General features: G+C 29.0%; 1 protein-coding gene across 1 annotated transcript; it reads left to right on the top strand.

Annotated features, from left to right (window-relative positions):
- Positions 1–6,793: 6,793 nt before the first annotated feature.
- Positions 6,794–8,559, top strand: LOC101251245 (uncharacterized). Its single transcript, XM_069291386.1, has 3 exons — positions 6,794–7,141; positions 7,332–7,449; positions 7,925–8,559. Exons 1-3 carry the CDS (start codon positions 6,878–6,880, stop codon positions 8,149–8,151), a joined length of 609 nt encoding a protein of 202 aa, XP_069147487.1. The 5' UTR covers positions 6,794–6,877; the 3' UTR covers positions 8,152–8,559.
- Positions 8,560–24,660: the final 16,101 nt, after the last annotated feature.

The raw sequence follows: 24,660 nt of genomic DNA, 5'->3' as shown, positions 1-24,660 counted from the left end.
TACTATACTACCCTTATCCTAGAAAAAGACAATTTTACCCTAGACCCTCCAAACCTAAGATTTCCTCATTTTAAGTTCGGTAAAGACTCCTCCGAGTAAATCTTCGTATTTGAAAGCCCTACATGATTGGACCCAACCTTTCCTAGCTCAACTAACTCCCCAAGTTAGTTGGCTTGGATGTAGAAAGGGTTCCGAGGTCTGGTTCTACACGCATCAATCCGTGTGAACCCGGTCTGGTCGTTGGCATTCTAGACACATTAAGCATTACTTAGCATATCCATTTTTAGGGTTGTTACATAAATCCCAAAAATTAAACACTAAACCATTGATATTATGACTTAAATCCTAAACCCAAAAACTTTTTTTTAAAAAAACCTAACCCTAACCCTAACGCTAGCCCGAACCCTAGCCCTAACCATAAACCATAAACCCAAAATCCTAAGCCCAAAATACAAAAACCCAAACATTAAATACTAAATCATAGATTTTAAACATCAAATATTAAACCCTAAACCGTAAAACCTAAAAGAAAAACTACACCGTAACTCTTATCCTAACCCTAACCCTAAACCCTAAGTCTATACTAAAAACCCTAAGTCCAAAATACGATACTCATATATCAAACACTAAACCGTAGATTTTAAACCTTAAATCCTAAACCACATACCCTAAAACCTAAAAAACCTAAACCCTAACCCTAATCTTAACCCTAACCCTAGCCCTAAGCCATTATTCGAAACCCCATGACCAAAATAACATAACCCAAAAATTAAGCACTAAATCATAGATTTTAAATCAAAAATTCTAAACCCCAAAACCTAAAATCTAAAAAAAACTAAACCTAACCCTAACCCTATACCTAACACGAACCCTAACCCTAACCCGATCTTAACTCTAATCCTAGCCCAAAAACAAAAACCCTAACATTAAACACTAAACAATATATATTACAACACAAATCGTTAATCCAAAACGATAAAACCTAAAAAACCACCTAAACCCTAACCCTAATATTAATCTGAACCCTAACCCTACCATAAACCCTAAACACTAAGCCCAAAATATGAAAACCAAAACATTAAACACGATCTCGAAAAATCCACAAAGAGATCAAGATCTCGAATACTCCACAATTGATGGATTATTCATATAGAGAGCTCAAATTTAAATCATCCTAATTCGAGAAATACGCCACTAACGGCCCTCGAATCATAGATAAATAATCTTGGAGAGTAGAATCAAGGGAGGAACAGATTTGTACTCACAATCTTGATGAATAAAATCATGTTTCTTCATATTTAAAAAAAAATATTAAACACGAAACTATTGATATTAAACCTCAAATCCTAAACCCTAAACCTAAAAACCTAAACAAAACCAAAACCCCAACTCTAACCCTAACCTTAGCCATAACTCTAACCCTAAACCATAAACCCAAAACCTTAAGCCAAAAATACCACTACACAAACATTAAATACTAAACCATATATTTTAAACCTCAAATGCTTAACCCTAAACCATAAAACCTAAAAAAATATCTACACCCCTATCCTAAACCATAAACTCAAAACCCTAAGCCCAAAATACAAAAACCCAAGCATTAAATACTAAACCATAGATTTTAAACCTCAAATGATAAACCCAGAACCATAAAACCTAAAAAAAGAACTACACCCCAACCCTTAACCCTAAACCCTAAACCCTAAGTCCAAAATATGAGAATACAAATATTAAACATTAAACCATAGACTTAAAATCTCAAATCCTAAGCCACAAATCCTAAAACATAAAAAAAAATTAAACCCTAACCCAAACCCTTGCCCTAACCCTAAACCATAAGCCTAAAACCCTAAGCCCAAAATACCAAAACCCAAATATAAATACTAAACATAAATTTTAAAAATTAAATGCTAAACCCTGAACCATAAAACCTAAAAAAAACCTACACCCTAATCATAATCTTGACACTACCCTTAAACCCTAAACCCTAAAAAAACCCTAAGTCCAAATACGAAAACTCAAACAGTAAATAGTAAACCATAACTTATTGAGATCTCATCACTTTATTATTTTTAGGTAGCTACCCCTCTTATGAGGTTTTATAAAGTGTTATGTCGTAATTTCTCCAAGAGCACAATGTATCCTTATTATGATCATTTTGATTCTTTGATCCTCCTTCTTTTTCAAAGATTATTTTATTTAGAATTGATTAGTCTATCATGTTTACAACTTTTGTGTTGTTCTAATATCTCACTTGTGTTAGACAAACTAACATATATCTCAATCTTTTGGTCGTTTTGGAGAATATATCTTTTTGCATCATAGTGTATTCATTAACCATATATTGCACATTAAAATTATTAGATGAAAACTATTTTGTCCCTGACCATAAACCAATTAACAAAAAAATTGATCATAACTTATTAGTTTGATTCATATAATTACATTTGTATGTAATATCATATTTCATATCAGCACATGAAATTTTATTTTCAAAAGCAATGAGTCACTATGTGAGACATTTAATGTCACATTATCTTATATATTTATCAATATTATCAAGATGAATTTATCTTGATTTCATATTCTGAAAGTTGTGTTTTTAGCTCAATTATCTTGCACAAACAACTTTGCGAATGTCAAACTACAAGTTGACAACAAACGCACATGTGATTATCTTATTGATGCATCTTTTTATCATATAACAGGATAGGTGAACGGGCCCTAATTCACCTTTTATACTTTTCAGAATTTAGGGATTTAGTCCCAACTTTAGTTGATCCAATCAACTTTATCACGAGAACAAGCAAACGTTAAGGAATTCTTGAAGAATCTTTTAGTTTTTCAATGTATGTCCATTACTCAGTATGCGCATCTTTGGGATGACTAAATTATTCATGTCAACTAATAAAATTATTAGTACTCGTAAACTCCAAGTTTACTACGCCATGTGCCTTTTGCTTTAGTAAATTTTTGATTTACTATTATTTGACTAAATTTTAATTTTATTACTCCAAGAGTAATTTTCAGATTTTATTTTTTCTCAATTACTTTACCCTTTAGGTGAGTCGTGATCCCATCATTGAATGAACAAATCTAAAGAAAATTGTGCATGTAAACATATTATTTATCCCAACATTTTTGCAAACATCAAGTTGCGAGATAATAATAGGCGCACATGAGACCATATAGAAGAAACATTTGTTAGGACCATTAAATATCTAAAAAATCCACTAGGTGGATGACTAGGTCCACAAATATATGTATACGTTCTTAAAACGCAGAAAATTGAATCTCAACTTTCATATATGATGGTCTCACAATTAGCTTGCCTTGTAACAAGTAGTACAAGAAAATTCACCATTCCAAAGATTTTTTAGTTTCTTCCATGGATGTCCATTTTAATTTTTCATAATTCGTCTAAACATTATAGACTAACGATGTCCCAGACAATCATGTCAAACTAAGAATGTATTGGAATTAGTAAACTTCTTATTTACCATAGAATGTGCCTCAGTTGTACTAATTCTTATTCAATACAAGCCTGAATATAAAACATGAAACTTTTCTATAACACATGTCTTCTTAGAGACATTCTTGGTGATACCACATCATTGACCAAAGGTCGCAATCTTTCTCATGCCTAGCATGGTTACTTACACCTCATTCCCTTTAGGGAATGGATTTATATTTTTAGCATTTACAAAAGTTCTCATTCTTGATAAATGGAACACAAATATATGAGCATATCAAATTATGATAGTTTTAGTACCTCATTCCATATTTATGTGCATTATTAAATCACTTCTTCTTTCAGACATATCATGCACTACTACCATATTCACTTTACGTAATGGAGCAAATTCAGTAAATTTCATGAATTCTCATAAAAAACACATTAGTTTTTCTTTAGTCATTATTATATCATCAATATTGTGCATTAAAATTCAAATTCAATGTCTTATCCATGTAAGAGTGTTTTAGACCATAAATTGATGAAACTTGAATCCAATATCTTCTCATCATGGTTCACCAGGACTTTAACCCAATGTCTTACCCTCTTGGTGCGATTGAACATAAATCCACCATCTTATTCTTTTGGTGTGGTAAAACTTAAATCTATCGTCTTACCCACAATGAACCTCAACCTCAAGCCTTCACATAATTGTAATTTTATCACTTTTAATGATCATGAATATGATCGTATATTATAATTACACACAAAATTGAGATAATTGATATATTTTAATCAACATTAGTAGTTAATAAATATAACTTAATAGATCACATACCTCATATTAAGATTGAAAACATACCTTTCACTACATTGTGCTTATTTAATTATTAAAATAATTTAAAGAATTCTATTCCCAATCGGTTAAAATAAAACGTATAAAAAGTCGATAGGGCTCTTTAAATACTTACACCAGATGGTAACTCCAGATCTGTCACATAAATAATTATAACTAACAAAGTTAAGATAAATCATACCTTACAGATACGAGAACTTTATTGCATAACTTATGCAAGATCTCTTTTGCACTTTTCCCGTATTCTATCATAATTCTTTAAGAATGGAACAATCGTGTTGATAACGTGTTATGAAACTATATAAACAAGAAGAAGAGAAAAGTAGGGAGAAGAAAAAAGACTTCTTATTCTTGTTGAACTATATTCAAGATTCATCGATCTTCCTCAACTCTTATTTACAATGAAGGAAAACCCCTTATTTATAAGGAAACCTAACTTGGTCTCCAAGTAGGATTCCTAACCATATCCTAAAGAAGTCCACATAATTAGATATTCACTATAATACAAATATGTTCATAACAGAACTCATATTATTACATCATTTTTTGTCCACCTGGCATTGAGAGTGTATATACTCTCTTAAAGAGCAAACAAACTAAAATTATGAAAATAATTTTATTTTTACAAAAAATTTGCTATAAAATATTTATTTTATATTATTATTTTAACTTTTTCTCCTTATTATTTTTTCTTTTTCTTTCATCCTTCTTCTTCAAAAATTTATTGTCATCTTCATCAACTTATCACTTTCAATGTCACTTTTTACCACAACTCCACCTCTCTTTTATTCTACTATTAGTTTAAGTCTCTTCAATTATAAAATTATATCTAGATATTTTATTACATTTCAAACAATTTGATAAACTCATTAGATTTCAAGATGATTAGTAGGCATTATTTAGTTTTTTTTATCCAATTTCAATTAATATTTTTCAATTTTTGGAGAATTCTTATGCTTTCAAAATTATCATTTCTAGTTTTGGATTTATATGGAAATGAGGTAAATTAAATGATGATATCTTCAAAATTTTGATTTTTCTTGGAAAAATAATTAGTTTAGATAAAAATAACTCAACAAAGTCTAGAAAATAGTGTAATTCTGGAAATTAAGAAATTTGACCGAATAAAAAAAAGAAAAGAGAAAAAAAATGAAGGTCTCAATTTGATTGGGGTTAGGTGAGGGTGAGAGGTGAAGAAGAAGAAAGAAAGAAAGAACATGGAGGGAGCTTGAAAGTAGGGACGGAAGATGAATTGAAAATTAAAATAAAATTAAAATTAAAATTGAAGTAATAAAATTAAAATAAGTCAAAAAGTAGGAGAGAGAAATAACGAAAAACTTAAAATGAAATATATATATATACATATATATATATATATATATATATATATATTTCAAATTAAATTAACACGTGTCAGACAATGATTGATGTGTGATAACACTTGCCATTTAAAATCTAGAATTGATCAAAAAATAATGTAATAATATATTTTTGGAATTGTTTGGGGGGGGGGGGGGGGGTAATAGGATGTCTGCATAGTTAAGATGTGTTTTTAAAAATTCGGAATAACTTCAAGTGTCACTTTATGTCTTTTCTTAAATTGTGCATATAAAATTAACTTAAATAATAAAGTTACGTTCCTCTTTTAGAGCTAATATGTGGTGATAAAAAAAATATGTGAATGATAGACAAATAATATTACTCATGGATGAATTAATAAATAAATCTTAAATCTTTTCTAAATCTATTCAAATTATATATCTTTAAAATTTAAAATAAGTTGTGCATAAAAAATTAGCTTAAATAATAAGTTATTCAAATTGAATTAAATTCTAAATTAATTTTGTTTCAATTTTTTTTCTTAGAAATAAAAACCTTAACTTAATCCATTTTTTTATAATGTTAACAATTTTAGGGATATTTCAGACATTTTAATTAAAAAAAGTGTTGGCCAATACCTATTTATCAAACACATCAATAACTTTTTTCAACTACAACCATTTTATTCAAGCACATAACTACTTATTTTTAATAGTTTCAACGCCTTAAAAAAGTTATTTTTCTTAATTCAATTTAAACAAGCTCTAAATCATATATACGAGCTACTACATACTTTTTGACTTAATTTAAAATTTTTGAAGTTAAAATTAAAAATAAGTTCGTATTATTATTTTTTTTTATAAATAATATTTAGTTGTTTGAATATATTTTTTGGAAAAAAATTTAAAGTAAATCTTTTTTTCAAGAGAGAGAAGTTTGTTTGCTTTGACTTGAAGTTTGGTGCAGATTACTTGTCTTTGTTAAAACAATTACGGCCGTTAGAATTGGAACTAAATATGTACTAGTTTTAAAAGTATATGGACTACAAATGATTTCCTTACAAAAATTAGGATTAGTTTAAGCACAAATCTAAAGATAGTGGACTGTTTTGTCTTATTTTTTTTTAATATTAATAATAATACTTATTATGTATTGATTGGATTAGTCATATTCCATCCAATTTATTGCTCAGAAAGGAAAAAAAGTCAACTTTCTTTCGCAAAATAATAATTCAATTTAGGGTTTCTATGAAGGGACACAATCCAATTGAGGTGGGGAAGACGGTGTTGGAGGTGGCCGATGTAGCATGGTCGGCGGTGGAACGCTGTCATCACCATACCCACAGTCATACTGATACGACGGCGTTTGATGTATCTCATAGTTGTGAAGAAGATGGATTGAGATCTTTGAGGTCTGAAAACAAACGGCTCAAACGGTTGCTTGAACAAAATCTTATGCTTCTTCAGAGCATGTCACAATCTCCTTCCTTACTTCAAAATTGTCCACCTGATGTATTTTCCCTTTTACTCTGTACAGCCAATTGATATTTTTATTTTATGTATGTGGACATATAAATATATAAATGTATTTATGTGAGTAGAGAAATGTTCTCAACATTTGGATTGTGTTATAAGTGAAAATCTCTAATTGATTTATTTTCAATTTTAATATTTTTTGTGTTTTGATTTTTATTTTGGGAAGCTTCATGAACGTCTCTTAGCCGCTGTGGAATCCGGAAGCTTTTTGAAACAGCTGGAAGCACTGAATCGGAAATCTGTTGATGGGAATGACTGTCAATTTCCTTTCAAGGAGGCAACTGGTTCGTTATTCTGATTTCTGTGTCTTCCTTTTTTCTTTCCTTTTTTTTGCTTTTGCAATATCACATCCATTTTATGGAAGACATCTTATTTTTTAAAGATGTTTAGTGTGCAGAGTTACTCCACTACCTATGGTTTGGGAGGTAGTAGGTATCCGGTGTATTATAGAAGAGATTCAGGAATATAGTCATTCCTTTGAATTGGATCAAGTCATAGGGCTTTTAACTAATTCCTTTTTCAGGACTTCTCTTAATCTTCTATATGTCTCATCCCTTTTGTTGATGTAAATGAAACTGAAAGAGTGTAAAAGTTTACCAGAGTTCAGTAGTTGATTGACAAGGAACTGGTTTTCGCCTCTCATTATTTTTTAGTTTTGAAATATGGTGTTTCTTGTCATCTTATTCTTAAATATGTTGTTAGGTTCTGCTACCTTTTATTTTGCCAGTTTCTGATTTACCTCTAACAAAATATTGTTAGATGTTGACACGGAGACAGCAGAACTTCTGGTGAACATGAGTCTTGAAGAACCAAGTTGGTGGGTTTGGGTGACTGAGGATATGGTCCCTGGCAATCTTGAAGAAAGAAGCGGAATAGATAATGATAACTATGTGATTGTTAGTGAGGAATATGTTGCAGATGCAGTTGCCAACTTTATGGCTAGATGCGTAGTATCCAATTCGAAGGCTCAGGTACAAGGAGATTGATAGTTCTGTGCATATTTATCATATTTCAATTAGGGATGTTAACAGTTAGTCCTTGAGTTATTGTTTTATTCTGGGTTTCGTCCCTATGTTCATTGATGAAGCACACTTAACCTACAACCTAACCAATTGTGTGGTTTTAATCCCATCATTGATAGAATAACAGATGTTTGGAAATAATGTACCAAGTTCCCGCACAAGGCCAAGGATTGAGACGATGTAAAAGCCTATTTTCACAATCGAAATGAGCTAAACAGATGTTAAATATCTCCCATTCCTGTCTTTGTGTCTCTGGTGGCTTTCTCTCCACACGTCCCCACCCCTTTATCTTCCATGTAGATTGGATGGTTGCTGATGTTGGAACTAGTGGGAATGAATTTGTAGATTTTATAAACGAACAACTCTAAACTGATGGAGAACAAACCAACTATGTCGGAAGATCTACAAAAACAGGTATATCATTTTATAGTCATGAGTAGCTAAATTAATTTATTCCTGAAAATCTCTTGTTAATTATAATTGTTAATCATGTTTGAATAATGTTATAATAACCATCTTTAGAAAGTTTGCTACAGAAATATTCTTCGAACAAGTATGCCCAGACTATGCCATCCTAAGGTTGAAACCGGTAGGCAGAAAAGGCCGTTTAGGGGAGTAAACAAAGTTGAGGCGCTGTTAGGGTAACTAATCAAAGAAGAAAGCTGTAGTAGTGACCAGACTAGATGATTATTAAATCATTATTTTTGCATAATAAGCAAGTATAATTTATTAAGAGGTTGAAAGGAATAAAATTTTAGTGAAAAATGAAAATAATAAAAATGGAAACCTACCTATTAAACGATGATGTTGATTATAAGATATTATTGTTCTATATACTAAAAAATTTGAATACTGATATAAAAAGAGAAATTTATAATAAATTATTAACATATGAGATGATAGAAATAACAACCCAAGGTTGGACTAAGTTAACCATACAAAGTATACAAGATGAACTTTATTATGACATATACGATTTATATGATGATTTAGATATTGGAGATTAAATATGACTGAATATTGGCTAAAGCGATATGGTAGAAATTACAGGTTAAAAAAGATTAGATATCCAGATAAATTAAGTAAGCTTTTTAAAATATTATATAAAAAGTTATGATAAATAAAAATAAAAATACTAAAATAAAAAGAACTAAGATAGATAAAAAGATAAGAAAAATATGGAAAAAATTGAGATCTTTATATATAGAATATGAACTATCACAACTAGTCAAAACAGATAATGATAGAAAAAATCAATTGATAAACATAATTTCAAAAATAGAATATAAATATGTATGCTATTTGAAAAAACAGTATGAACAGAGAAATCTATAAACAACAATTAATAGAAGAAATAATGGAAATAATGGCTGAAAAGGAACAAGAATTACAACATAGAAAAAGAAGATTAGAAGAAAACATATTAGCAGGAGTATGTAATAAATCACTACTAGCACAAAGAAAAGATATATCAATGTTAAAATTAGAATTAGATTGTCTCGAATACGAGTTACAGCATAATATAATACATAGATTATAATGAATAAAGAAGAATTTGCAGTAGACGAAAAAACATACGAAAATCAAGACGGAATGATAATAAAAATAATATTTTCAAATTTAGGAAGAAGATACAAGAAAATAGGAGGTAACTTATATTTAATGATAGAAAAAGAAACAGCAAAATTAGAAGATAATTTAACAGCTATGGTAAGAATAACAAAAGAAAATGAAGAAATAGACAAATCAAGAGAAATTGAAAAAATAAAAGTACAAGCAAAACAAGAAGTACAACAATTAGAAGAAATAAAAAATACAAGAATAAGTGAATTAGAAAAAGAACTAGCTAGGTTAAAATTATTATATGAAAATAAGCAAAAACAAAAGGAAAAAGATAAAGAGCTTGAATTAACTAATGAAATAAAAGAAATGGAACAAAAATTAAATGAAGATATTGAGGTAAATGAAGTAAATGAAATAGATGAAAATGAAAATGACCAAAAATCAGAAATAAGTGACATAAGTGAAACATATACAGAAATCTTAGAACAGACAAATAAACAAAAAAAATTAGAAATAAACACAGTAGATATGAATAGACCTAGTACGTCAAGAGTCAAAACCCCAGATAATAGTCCCAGAAATAGCCCTAGAAGTAGTCCTAGGTGGACACCACCAACTTATTATACAGAAAGTTATCAACAATCAGATAGAAATAATGCAATATGGAATAGTAGATTAAATAAAAATTGGATACCGAAACCAATAAGTGAACAATATAATTTCTTAGATTTAGATTGCGTCACAGACATAAATAAAGCAATATTACTATGGACAGGAAATATATCTAAACAGTTAATAGATAACAAAATAGAAACAACAAAAACACCAAGATATATAGAAAGAACATTCATAGGAACGGCAAAATTATGGATAGAAAATCTACCCCCAGAAAGTTTAGAAGTACTTAGAAATGATAAGAAAATGGATGGATCCCCATCAGCAACAAATATAGATATACTAGACAAATATGAATCAGCAATAAAAAATGAATTTGGAGGTATGACCACGGACATAAGAGAACAAAATAGGGAAAAAATAATAAATAGACAACTTATGACAAAATTAGCTATATGTAAAATGTGTTATATAGAAGAATATACTTGTGCATTCAAAGAATACTATTACAAATCTAAATACAATTTAGACGAAGCAAAAGAAATAAGAAAACAATATTTTACAAAATTACCAGAACCGTTTAGCACAAAAATAATAAAGGATTGGAATAATGAAGGAATGGTAGATACTTTAGGAGCTAGAATAAAATTTCTATCTCAATGGTTTACACAATTATGCGAAAACCAAAAAGAAAAATTAAAAATGGAAAAATTACTAAATAAAAATTTATCATGTTGTAAAAATAAAATGGCACCACAATTTGGGTGTGCAAATAAGAAACAAAAATCTAGAAGATATAAAAATTATAGAAAAAATAAAACTAAGTATAAATATAAACAACCAAGACGAAGATATTATGTAAAAAACTATAAAATAAAAAGACCATATAGACCAAAAAGAAAGATATCCCAATGTACATGTTATAATTGTGGAAAGATAGGACACATAGCTAAAGACTGTAAATTACCAAAAAATCCAAAAAGAAAACAAATTGCAGAAATAGTTATAGGTAATGACGAATATATGCAAATAGAATACATAGACTATGAATTAAGTGAAAATGATAGTATATATGAAGTATCAGATATAGAAACTGAAAATGGAGAAGAAAAACTAGATAATGAAATAGAAGAAGAGGAAGAAATATAATGTCTGAAAACGAAATAATATCTAAAGAGAATTATGAAGATGAAGAATCATCACACCAAAAAATTATATTTGATAATACACTTTTTGAACAAATAAAAGGAAAAGAATTAGATTTAAGTGTTGAAAAAAATACTTGACATACCTATACTAAAAAACTTTTTTAAAAGACAAAAAGAAGAATATTATGTGGTTAGTCAAAAAGAACATATCATAGATGGAAAATATACAAGTGGAAAAGCATATATACCTATAATAAACAAACGAATAATAAATAAAGAAATACAAAACATAAAAAATAAAGAAGCGATAAAATATGTACATTTAGGAGGAACAGAAATACTAATAAAAGCTTGTTTCAGAGAAGGAATAGATACGCCCATTGAAATATATTTAGCAGATGATAGGATAAAATATCCTATAGAAAAAAGCGTAATAAGTGCAGTTAAAGGAAATTTAATATACCAGAAATTTAAATTTATAATAAGTGCTAATTATACAGTAGCATTAACAGATACAAATATAGATAAATCATTAGTATTATACTGGAAAATGTCAGGAATAGAATTAGCACCAGGAAGTAAGGTATTCACAGCAAGATGTAAAAATCTTTATATATTAACAACGAAACATAAAATAACAGCAAAAAATAAAATTGATAAAATAAAAATAGAAAATCCTTTTGAAAGAATAATTACGGTAATAGATAATAATGACTATAGTTATAAAGAAATGGATACAGAAGAAGAATTGGAGATAGTAAAAGAAAGATTAAGTACCTCAAGTACACCAAATACAAACTCATTAAATATGATGACTAGAGCTTCCTCATCAAGAATGAGTTCATCTAAAAGAAAATATGAAATATCACAAGATTTAGGAGAAATAACAATATATCATTATTTTATAACAGGAATAATGGACCAAAGAAAATATAAAATCTTGATAAACACAGGACAAGAAGAAAATCATATAACAAGAGAACTAGTATTAGAAGAAGAAATTATGAAAACAGGACACATATGCCCTGGATTACCTAGTGAAATAATAAATACAAATGAAGAGACAACAGAAAAAGAAATAATTATAGGAGGAATTCCATTGAAAATACAATTTAAGATATATGAAGGAAATCATAATATCACATTAGGAATAAAATGGTTAGAAAAAGTTAAACCATACAGCATAGAAAATGAACAATTAACAATAACTTGCCAAAATAAAAAAATAATTATAAAAAGAACCAAAAATGATTAATGAAAATATTCATACTTGCAAAAATTATTGTAGAAGGATATCACAACAGATATTATACACCTATGATAGATACGGGAGCAGAAGCAAATATATGTAAATATAATTGCTTACCAGAAGATAAATGGGAAAAATTAAAAACACCTATGGTAGTAACAGGATTTAACAATGAAGGAAGTATGATCAAATATAAAGCAAAAAATATAAAAATACAAATATGGGATAAGATACTAACAATAGAAGAAATGTATAATTTTGAATTTACCACAAAAGATATGTTATTAGGAATGCCATTTTTAGATAAATTTTACCCTCATATAATAACAAAAACACACTGGTGGCTTACTACGCCATGTGGCTATAAAATAGGAGCAAAAAGAGTAAAAAATAAACAACGAAAATCTATAGAATGGATTAGAGGTAGTGAAAAAATAAACCAGGAAATGGAAAATATAAGTGAAAAACAAATATCACAACTAGAAATCATTATATTTGCAATAGACAAAGTTAAAATAATCAATGAACAGCTAGAACAACTATATAATGAAGACCCATTACAAGGATGGGAAAAACATAAGACAAAAGTAAAGATTGAACTAATAGATGAAAATAGTATAATAACACAAAAACCATTAAAATATAACTTTGATGATTTACAAGAATTTAAAGTACATATAAATGAATTACTAGAAAAAAATTACATACAAGAAAGTAATAGTAAATATACAAGCCCAGCATTTATAGTAATAAAACACAGTGAACAAAAAAGAGGTAAAAGTAGAATGGTTATAGATTACAGAAATCTAAATGCTAAAACTAAAACATATAACTACCCAATACCTAATAAAATACTTAAAATAAGACAAATACAAGGATATAATTATTTTAGTAAATTTGACTGTAAATCAGGATTTTACCACATAAAACTAGAAGAAGAATCTAAACAACTAACAGCATTCACAGTGCCACAAGGATTTTATGAATGGAATGTATTACCGTTTGGATATAAAAATGCACCAGGTAGATACCAACATTTTATGGATAACTATTTTAACCAGTTAGAAAATTGTATCATATATATAGATGATATATTATTATACTCCAAAACACAAGATGAACATATAAAATTATTAGAAAAATTTATACACATAATTAAACAATCAGGCATAAGTTTAAGTATATACTGTGTAGCTCAGGTATACACAGTATATACTTAAACTTATGCCTGATTGTTTAATTATGTGTATAAATTTTTCTAATAATTTTATATGTTCATCTTGTGTTTTGGAGTATAATAATATATCATCTATATATATGATACAATTTTCTAACTGGTTAAAATAGTTATCCATAAAATGTTGGTATCTACCTGGTGCATTTTTATATCCAAACGGTAATACATTCCATTCATAAAATCCTTGTGGCACTGTGAATGCTGTTAGTTGTTTAGATTCTTCTTCTAGTTTTATGTGGTAAAATCCTGATTTACAGTCAAATTTACTAAAATAATTATATCCTTGTATTTGTCTTATTTTAAGTATTTTATTAGGTATTGGGTAGTTATATGTTTTAGTTTTAGCATTTAGATTTCTGTAATCTATAACCATTCTACTTTTACCTCTTTTTTGTTCACTGTGTTTTATTACTATAAATGCTGGGCTTGTATGTTTACTATTACTTTCTTGTATGTAATTTTTTTCTAGTAATTCATTTATATGTACTTTAAATTCTTGTAAATCATCAAAGTTATATTTTAATGGTTTTTGTGTTATTATACTATTTTCATCTATTAGTTCAATCTTTACTTTTGTCTTATGTTTTTCCCATCCTTGTAATGGGTCTTCATTATATAGTTGTTCTAGCTGTTCATTGATTATTTTAACTTTGTCTATTGCAAATATAATGATTTCTAGTTGTGATATTTGTTTTTCACTTATATTTTCCATTTCCTGGTTTATTTTTTCACTACCTCTAATCCATTCTATAGATTTTCGTTGTTTATTTTTTACTCTTTTTGCTCCTATTTTATAGCCACATGGCGTAGTAAGCCACCAGTGTGTTTTTGTTATTATATGAGGGTAAAATTTATCTAAAAATGGCATTCCTAATAACATATCTTTTGTGGTAAATTCAAAATTATACATTTCTTCTATTGTTAGTATCTTATCCCATATTTGTATTTTTATATTTTTTGCTTTATATTTGATCATACTTCCTTCATTGTTAAATCCTGTTACTACCATAGGTGTTTTTAATTTTTCCCATTTATCTTCTGGTAAGCAATTATATTTACATATATTTGCTTCTGCTCCCGTATCTATCATAGGTGTATAATATCTGTTGTGATATCCTTCTACAATAATTTTTGCAAGTATGAATATTTTCATTAATCATTTTTGGTTCTTTTTATAATTATTTTTTTATTTTGGCAAGTTATTGTTAATTGTTCATTTTCTATGCTGTATGGTTTAACTTTTTCTAACCATTTTATTCCTAATGTGATATTATGATTTCCTTCATATATCTTAAATTGTATTTTCAATGGAATTCCTCCTATAATTATTTCTTTTTCTGTTGTCTCTTCATTTGTATTTATTATTTCACTAGGTAATCCAGGGCATATGTGTCCTGTTTTCATAATTTCTTCTTCTAATACTAGTTCTCTTGTTATATGATTTTCTTCTTGTCCTGTGTTTATCAAGATTTTATATTTTCTTTGGTCCATTATTCCTGTTATAAAATAATGATATATTGTTATTTCTCCTAAATCTTGTGATATTTCATATTTTCTTTTAGATGAACTCATTCTTGATGAGGAAGCTCTAGTCATCATATTTAATGAGTTTGTATTTGGTGTACTTGAGGTACTTAATCTTTCTTTTACTATCTCCAATTCTTCTTCTGTATCCATTTCTTTATAACTATAGTCATTATTATCTATTACCGTAATTATTCTTTCAAAAGGATTTTCTATTTTTATTTTATCAATTTTATTTTTTGCTGTTATTTTATGTTTCGTTGTTAATATATAAAGATTTTTACATCTTGCTGTGAATACCTTACTTCCTGGTGCTAATTCTATTCCTGACATTTTCCAGTATAATACTAATGATTTATCTATATTTGTATCTGTTAATGCTACTGTATAATTAGCACTTATTATAAATTTAAATTTCTGGTATATTAAATTTCCTTTAACTGCACTTATTACGCTTTTTTCTATAGGATATTTTATCCTATCATCTGCTAAATATATTTCAATGGGCGTATCTATTCCTTCTCTGAAACAAGCTTTTATTAGTATTTCTGTTCCTCCTAAATGTACATATTTTATCGCTTCTTTATTTTTTATGTTTTGTATTTCTTTATTTATTATTCGTTTGTTTATTATAGGTATATATGCTTTTCCACTTGTATATTTTCCATCTATGATATGTTCTTTTTGACTAACCACATAATATTCTTCTTTTTGTCTTTTAAAAAAGTTTTTTAGTATAGGTATGTCAAGTATTTTTTTCAACACTTAAATCTAATTCTTTTCCTTTTATTTGTTCAAAAAGTGTATTATCAAATATAATTTTTTGGTGTGATGATTCTTCATCTTCATAATTCTCTTTAGATATTATTTCGTTTTCAGACATTATATTTCTTCCTCTTCTTCTATTTCATTATCTAGTTTTTCTTCTCCATTTTCAGTTTCTATATCTGATACTTCATATATACTATCATTTTCACTTAATTCATAGTCTATGTATTCTATTTGCATATATTCGTCATTACCTATAACTATTTCTGAAATTTGTTTTCTTTTTGGATTTTTTGGTAATTTACAGTCTTTAGCTATGTGTCCTATCTTTCCACAATTATAACATGTACATTGGGATATCTTTCTTTTTGGTCTATATGGTCTTTTTATTTTATAGTTTTTTACATAATATCTTCGTCTTGGTTGTTTATATTTATACTTAGTTTTATTTTTTCTATAATTTTTATATCTTCTAGATTTTTGTTTCTTATTTGCACACCCAAATTGTGGTGCCATTTTATTTTTACAACATGATAAATTTTTATTTAGTAATTTTTCCATTTTTAATTTTTCTTTTTGGTTTTCGCATAATTGTGTAAACCATTGAGATAGAAATTTTATTCTAGCTCCTAAAGTATCTACCATTCCTTCATTATTCCAATCCTTTATTATTTTTGTGCTAAACGGTTCTGGTAATTTTGTAAAATATTGTTTTCTTATTTCTTTTGCTTCGTCTAAATTGTATTTAGATTTGTAATAGTATTCTTTGAATGCACAAGTATATTCTTCTATATAACACATTTTACATATAGCTAATTTTGTCATAAGTTGTCTATTTATTATTTTTTCCCTATTTTGTTCTCTTATGTCCGTGGTCATACCTCCAAATTCATTTTTTATTGCTGATTCATATTTGTCTAGTATATCTATATTTGTTGCTGATGGGGATCCATCCATTTTCTTATCATTTCTAAGTACTTCTAAACTTTCTGGGGGTAGATTTTCTATCCATAATTTTGCCGTTCCTATGAATGTTCTTTCTATATATCTTGGTGTTTTTGTTGTTTCTATTTTGTTATCTATTAACTGTTTAGATATATTTCCTGTCCATAGTAATATTGCTTTATTTATGTCTGTGACGCAATCTAAATCTAAGAAATTATATTGTTCACTTATTGGTTTCGGTATCCAATTTTTATTTAATCTACTATTCCATATTGCATTATTTCTATCTGATTGTTGATAACTTTCTGTATAATAAGTTGGTGGTGTCCACCTAGGACTACTTCTAGGGCTATTTCTGGGACTATTATCTGGGGTTTTGACTCTTGACGTACTAGGTCTATTCATATCTACTGTGTTTATTTCTAATTTTTTTTGTTTATTTGTCTGTTCTAAGATTTCTGTATATGTTTCACTTATGTCACTTATTTCTGATTTTTGGTCATTTTCATTTTCATCTATTTCATTTACTTCATTTACCTCAATATCTTCATTTAATTTTTGTTCCATTTCTTTTATTTCATTAGTTAATTCAAGCTCTTTATCTTTTTCCTTTTGTTTTTGCTTATTTTCATATAATAATTTTAACCTAGCTAGTTCTTTTTCTAATTCACTTATTCTTGTATTTTTTATTTCTTCTAATTGTTGTACTTCTTGTTTTGCTTGTACTTTTATTTTTTCAATTTCTCTTGATTTGTCTATTTCTTCATTTTCTTTTGTTATTCTTACCATAGCTGTTAAATTATCTTCTAATTTTGCTGTTTCTTTTTCTATCATTAAATATAAGTTACCTCCTATTTTCTTGTATCTTCTTCCTAAATTTGAAAATATTATTTTTATTATCATTCCGTCTTGATTTTCGTATGTTTTTTCGTCTACTGCAAATTCTTCTTTATTCATTATAATCTATGTATTATATTATGCTGTAACTCGTATTCGAGACAATCTAATTCTAATTTTAACATTGATATATCTTTTCTTTGTGCTAGTAGTGATTTATTACATACTCCTGCTAATATGTTTTCTTCTAATCTTCTTTTTCTATGTTGTAATTCTTGTTCCTTTTCAGCCATTATTTCCATTATTTCTTCTATTAATTGTTGTTTATAGATTTCTCTGTTCATACTGTTTTTTCAAATAGCATACATATTTATATTCTATTTTTGAAATTATGTTTATCAATTGATTTTTTCTATCATTATCTGTTTTGACTAGTTGTGATAGTTCATATTCTATATATAAAGATCTCAATTTTTTCCATATTTTTCTTATCTTTTTATCTATCTTAGTTCTTTTTATTTTAGTATTTTTATTTTTATTTATCATAACTTTTTATATAATATTTTAAAAAGCTTACTTAATTTATCTGGATATCTAATCTTTTTTAACCTGTAATTTCTACCATATCGCTTTAGCCAATATTCAGTCATATTTAATCTCCAATATCTAAATCATCATATAAATCGTATATGTCATAATAAAGTTCATCTTGTATACTTTGTATGGTTAACTTAGTCCAACCTTGGGTTGTTATTTCTATCATCTCATATGTTAATAATTTATTATAAATTTCTCTTTTTATATCAGTATTCAAATTTTTTAGTATATAGAACAATAATATCTTATAATCAACATCATCGTTTAATAGGTAGGTTTCCATTTTTATTATTTTCATTTTTCACTAAAATTTTATTCCTTTCAACCTCTTAATAAATTATACTTGCTTATTATGCAAAAATAATGATTTAATAATCATCTAGTCTGGTCACTACTACAGCTTTCTTCTTTGATTAGTTACCCTAACAGCGCCTCAACTTTGTTTACTCCCCTAAACGGCCTTTTCTGCCTACCGGTTTCAACCTTAGGATGGCATAGTCTGGGCATACTTGTTCGAAGAATATTTCTGTAGCAAACTTTCTAAAGATGGTTATTATAACATTATTCAAACATGATTAACAATTATAATTAACAAGAGATTTTCAGGAATAAATTAATTTAGCTACTCATGACTATAAAATGGTATACCTGTTTTTGTAGATCTTCCGACATAGTTGGTTTGTTCTCCATAACTATTTAATTAACTAGCTCTGATACCAATTTGGGGTGGAAGCGTAGAGAGAGAGTATTCAGAAAGAAGAGAAATATATGGATGAAGGTGTGTTTTATTTATGAGGAAAGCTCCTCTATTTATACACATAAATTACACCGTCATACTATTTACTTTACATAATTGGCCGACAAACTTTTTACATGATTGGCCGATAAACTATTTACTTTACGACTTTTGTACATTTGGCTTTTTTCAGCCGACGCAAGACGACAAAAATAAAAAGACTCTCACTTTATACATATGGCTGATATTCAGCCAACAATAATATTTTCTATTTTTATTTTATCAATTTTATTTTTTGCTGTTATTTTATGTTTCGTTGTTAATATATAAAGATTTTTACATCTTGCTGTGAATACCTTACTTCCTGGTGCTAATTCTATTCCTGACATTTTCCAGTATAATACTAATGATTTATCTATATTTGTATCTGTTAATGCTACTGTATAATTAGCACTTATTATAAATTTAAATTTCTGGTATATTAAATTTCCTTTAACTGCACTTATTACGCTTTTTTCTATAGGATATTTTATCCTATCATCTGCTAAATATATTTCAATGGGCGTATCTATTCCTTCTCTGAAACAAGCTTTAAAGTTTGCATTTATCGTCGTGTTTGGGTTAGGATATAGATTCGAAAACCCCTACTCTTTAGTCAGTCCCAATAGTTAATGAGTTTACATAAGTCTTTCCCAATGACCTTCTCGATATTACTTTTGGAAGGAAAATAAACTTTGGTATTTACCTTCTCTTAAATACTCAAACTATCTCTATTCCTCCTTATTGTAAGGCCCCTAAAAAACTAAAGGAGTTTAAATACAAATTGGGAGATTTTTTGGATAAGGGGTTTATATATTGAGTATCTCTCAATGGGGTGCTTGATGTTGTTTGTTCAAAAGAAGGATAATTCTCTAAGAATGTATATTAACTATCGACGCTATCGACGTTTGAGTAATAATACCATTAAGAATAAGCACACATTTCCAAGGATAGATAATTTGTTTGATCAAATCCGAGGAGAAATTTAATTCTATAAGATTGACCTCCGATTGGGTTATCACCAATTGAGGGTGAAAGAAACTAACACCCTGAGGATGAATTTACAAACTCGGTATGATCATTATGAGTTTTGGTGATGTCATTTGGATTGAATAATTAGCTAGATATATTTATGGATTTGATGAATAGGTATTTTAAGTAATATCTTAATATGTTTGTGATCATGTTTATTGATGACATCTTGATTTAATGAGTGAGGGTGACCACATTGAGCATTTGAGTTGTGTTGCAAACTCTAAGGGACTGTGAGTTGTATGCTAGATTTACAAGTGTAAATTTTGATTGAGGTTCGTCGCATTCCTCGGACATATGGTCTCTAGTGAAGGTATCTAAGTAGATCCTAAGAAAACTGAGGCAGTTAAAAATTGGCCTTGACCTTTGTTTGCTTCGAATATACACATTTTATTGGTTTTGTCCGGTTACTATATATCACGACCTGAGAACACCCACTTGTCGTAAACATCATATTCGACCTCTTGGAGGTCTCATACAAGCCACATAGATCATTCATTTCATATGATACTTAAAAATATATAAGAATTTCAAGCTTTCTTCACACGCGAAGAATACCTTCATTGATAATCAAGTCGAAGACATTAAAACGTCTATTTTTACAATATGTTTCATAAAACCATCTAATAACTTTTGGAGTACAACATTTGGGACTAAGCCCATACAAGATGAAAATAAAGACTAAAATACAATAAAAGAAAACGTGGGGTCTTGTCCTCGAATCTATGAGGACTAACCATAGCTTCATCATCAACCCTTAGGAACTTATCCATCATCCATATCGTACCAAACCTCCAATACCTACACTTTAGTCAAAAAGGGAAAGAAGGGGTTGGCACATTAAGCACTAAGTATGGAAGCCATGATAAAACTTGTAAAGGGGACATTTAGTATAGAAACGGGTTTTCATGACATTTTGATAAATACCTTCATCATAAGAGTTAATACAAGTCAACATTCACATATAAGACATATTCAACTATCATCAACATAAAGAACTTAATTCCATATTCAACAAGTAACCAATTTAATCATATTAGACCCTCTACCTAAGGTTATCATAAGACCCACCTAAGTGAGAGATGAAGTGGCCGCTCATACAACCTCTTTAATACACAACTAAGAGTTCCTTAAGACTACCAAAGATAGAGACCTCTCCTTTTCAACACATTATCACCAAGTGAACATTATTCATTTAAGAGATACTAAACAAATAGGGGACTTTACATAATGGTCTTAGAATACCTAGGGTACTCACTTTAGAATCTTTAAGTCCTACTCGTGCAATGTGTAGATAGCATCTCATACTACTACCTAGACATTGTAGAACCTATCCAATAGCTAAAATGCACATTACATATAATGGGAATAGGCATTAAACGACATAAATCATACTATCTAGGCATAGAATCCGGTGTCATAAGAACCCACACCGTGGAAGGTTTTCTACTTGGAAAGGGTAGAACTAGGACATATCCCATGTAGGCATATGGTTTAGGGGATATCGAAAAGCTTATTTGTACTCTAGTCTCATACTCAAGTAGAGCTACAACCTTAAGAATATCGACTTGGTGCTTTACCTGAATTCCCATAGAGTAAGTTCATTCACATAAGTGTATTAGAGAAGGTTAAATCACTAAGCCTAACAACTCATAATACCATTTCCAAGAAGGGACCATAAGATTCAAGATTCATTATTAACCTTCTTTTCATATTGAAGGTTTCACATCACTTAGGTATCTAGACTCATCATGAAGGGTCAACATTCTTAGGTCTACCGGTTCAATACATACTCTAGAATACCCCATTTATCATTCAAGGAAGGGCACCAACATTAGGTCGACCGATCCTAAACTTTCATTCATTCAGTCGTTCATTCATTCTCATGAAAGGATGCCTATGCCTACCAAGTCAAGAGATTATTTTTGACATATCTTTTATGAATCAAGAAGAAGGCACCCAAGTCTACCAAGCGTAAGAGTTCACAATCAAGAATCTTTTATGTATCAAGAAGAGGCACCTAAGTCTACCAATTAAAGACAGTATATCATCATGTAAGACTCTTCATAGTCTACCACTATCACACATAACATTTAGAAAACTCACGCCTTTCATCACAAATCACTCACAGTATACAAGATCAACTTCACATTACATTCACGTTATAAGATCACATACATATCACATAAAGCCTTCACCTTATACATTCATGTATGCCAAAACACCTTATACAACGTCACATTACTTCACACAACCAACATCACATTATACCTTCATATATACCATGACATGATACTACTATAATTCACGTAATAATTCCTACAAGGAGATGCTCATAATAAGAATAAGAAGTAAACAACGGCACCATAAGTGGAGCATACCACACAAGACCTATTCTATATCAATTCTACATTAGTAAGAGAATTAGGTCAACTTACCTTCTTCCACAACAACAATAACCATTCCTCAAATTCTCCAACAATTCACAATATAATATAATAATTAAAAATAGAAATCAACTATACAACTCATTATAATCAATCACAATTTCATCAACATTAGATCATAAACAATAAACCCAATTTATAAGTCAAATTTTGGGATTTTGTGAGATCAAGGGTTCACGGAGTTTTAAATTTTAAAACATCAATAATATCATATCTAATGATTTGAAATCGTTTAATGCAAGAAGCCTTGAGCTAGAATGCAAATTGGACTTTTTCATAAGCTTTGAAATCACTTTGAAATTGACTCTAAGGTGATACATAACCTTAGATATAGAACTTTAATACCTTATTAGAAGAAATACCATGAGAATTGAATAATAAATCCATTGAAACCCACAACCCTAGCTCCATCTTGACCTTGACCTACCATGGGTTCTAGAGAGAACTCTTTTAGGAGGGAAGGGTTTTGATTTTAGGAAAAGTGAATAATGAATTGTAAAATACCAATTAAAATTAATACCCTTTAAATACCTTAATATACTTATTTAAAAAGTCCATGCACTTCAAAAGACTTGGGGTGAATTTACCACGCCTCGTCAATGGGGTTTGTGGTTCTGGTCAGAGGCTCTAAACCTGCCAGCCTGGTTCATTCCCAAGACTCACGAGCCGTTGGTGGCTTGACGGGCCGTGGTTTGGGGTAATGAGTCATGTTGCCTATGCAGCTTCTTGGCCAAGAGATGGGATCCTCCTCAAGGTCCCCTTTGTGGGTCGTTAGGGAGTTGTACCCTGAAGTTAAACCCCTAAATTCTATGTTCCACTATTATGAGTCATCTCCACATGACTTAGACCTCAAAAAACACACTAACTTCAACCAAACAACACCACAACACACTAACACACATAAGACTTGTTTTCTAGTGTCTTGGTCACTCCTTGATGTTTGACCTTAAATAAAAACAAACTGACCTATAAACTTATTTTATCATTAAATCAACAAGTTATCAACTCTTAAAACTCATGTGAAGCTTTATCTCATCCTAGTTCATTTTTGGGTCTTACAATATAGAAGGTTTATGAAAGCATATTACTTTATTGTTTCACCTTTGATTACATTGACACAAAATAGGGTAAAATTCTTATGGTAGGAAGCTTGTTAGAAGAGTTTACAAGATTTAAAATATAGACTCACTATGTCCCCTATTTTGACGTTAAAAGAAGGATCAGAGTTAAAATATAGACAAGTCCCCAACCAACTCTAAAAATATTGAAAACTAATATTGAACTAACTAAACTAAAATCATAAATAAACATGCTCATACTTTGAGGAATCACCACTGAAGTTGCTTGTCACGCCCAGATCCTAGGCCCCAAACGTGGACAGCACCCAATGACCATTGCTGGCCTTGAGAGACCCTTGGTCTGACTTACTTAAATCAGCAGAAGAATTAAACATCAGAGAAATAACTCAAGAGAATAACTAATATTTCTTAGCCAAAATGACAATTTAAATCTTATCATTTACAAGAGATATGAAAAGAAAAAAGAACTAAATCAATTTGTGTATGAAGACTCTAAATGTAAGATGGATGTTGGGACAGACCCCACAACATCCTAATGAATTAAACTAGAAAGCAATGAAAATGTATCGTCCGTTAAGCAAGGAGGCTCACCATTGACTCTAGAGCTCGAATTGGATCAATGAAATGTTGTGTGTAGATATTGTCACCTCAGTCTGC

This window comes from Solanum lycopersicum, chromosome 11 (genome assembly GCF_036512215.1).
Source record: "Solanum lycopersicum chromosome 11, SLM_r2.1".
Taxonomy (NCBI): domain Eukaryota; kingdom Viridiplantae; phylum Streptophyta; class Magnoliopsida; order Solanales; family Solanaceae; genus Solanum; species Solanum lycopersicum.
The sequence above is the reverse complement of the archived record's forward strand: the minus strand, read 5'-3'. Positions and strand labels throughout refer to the sequence as shown.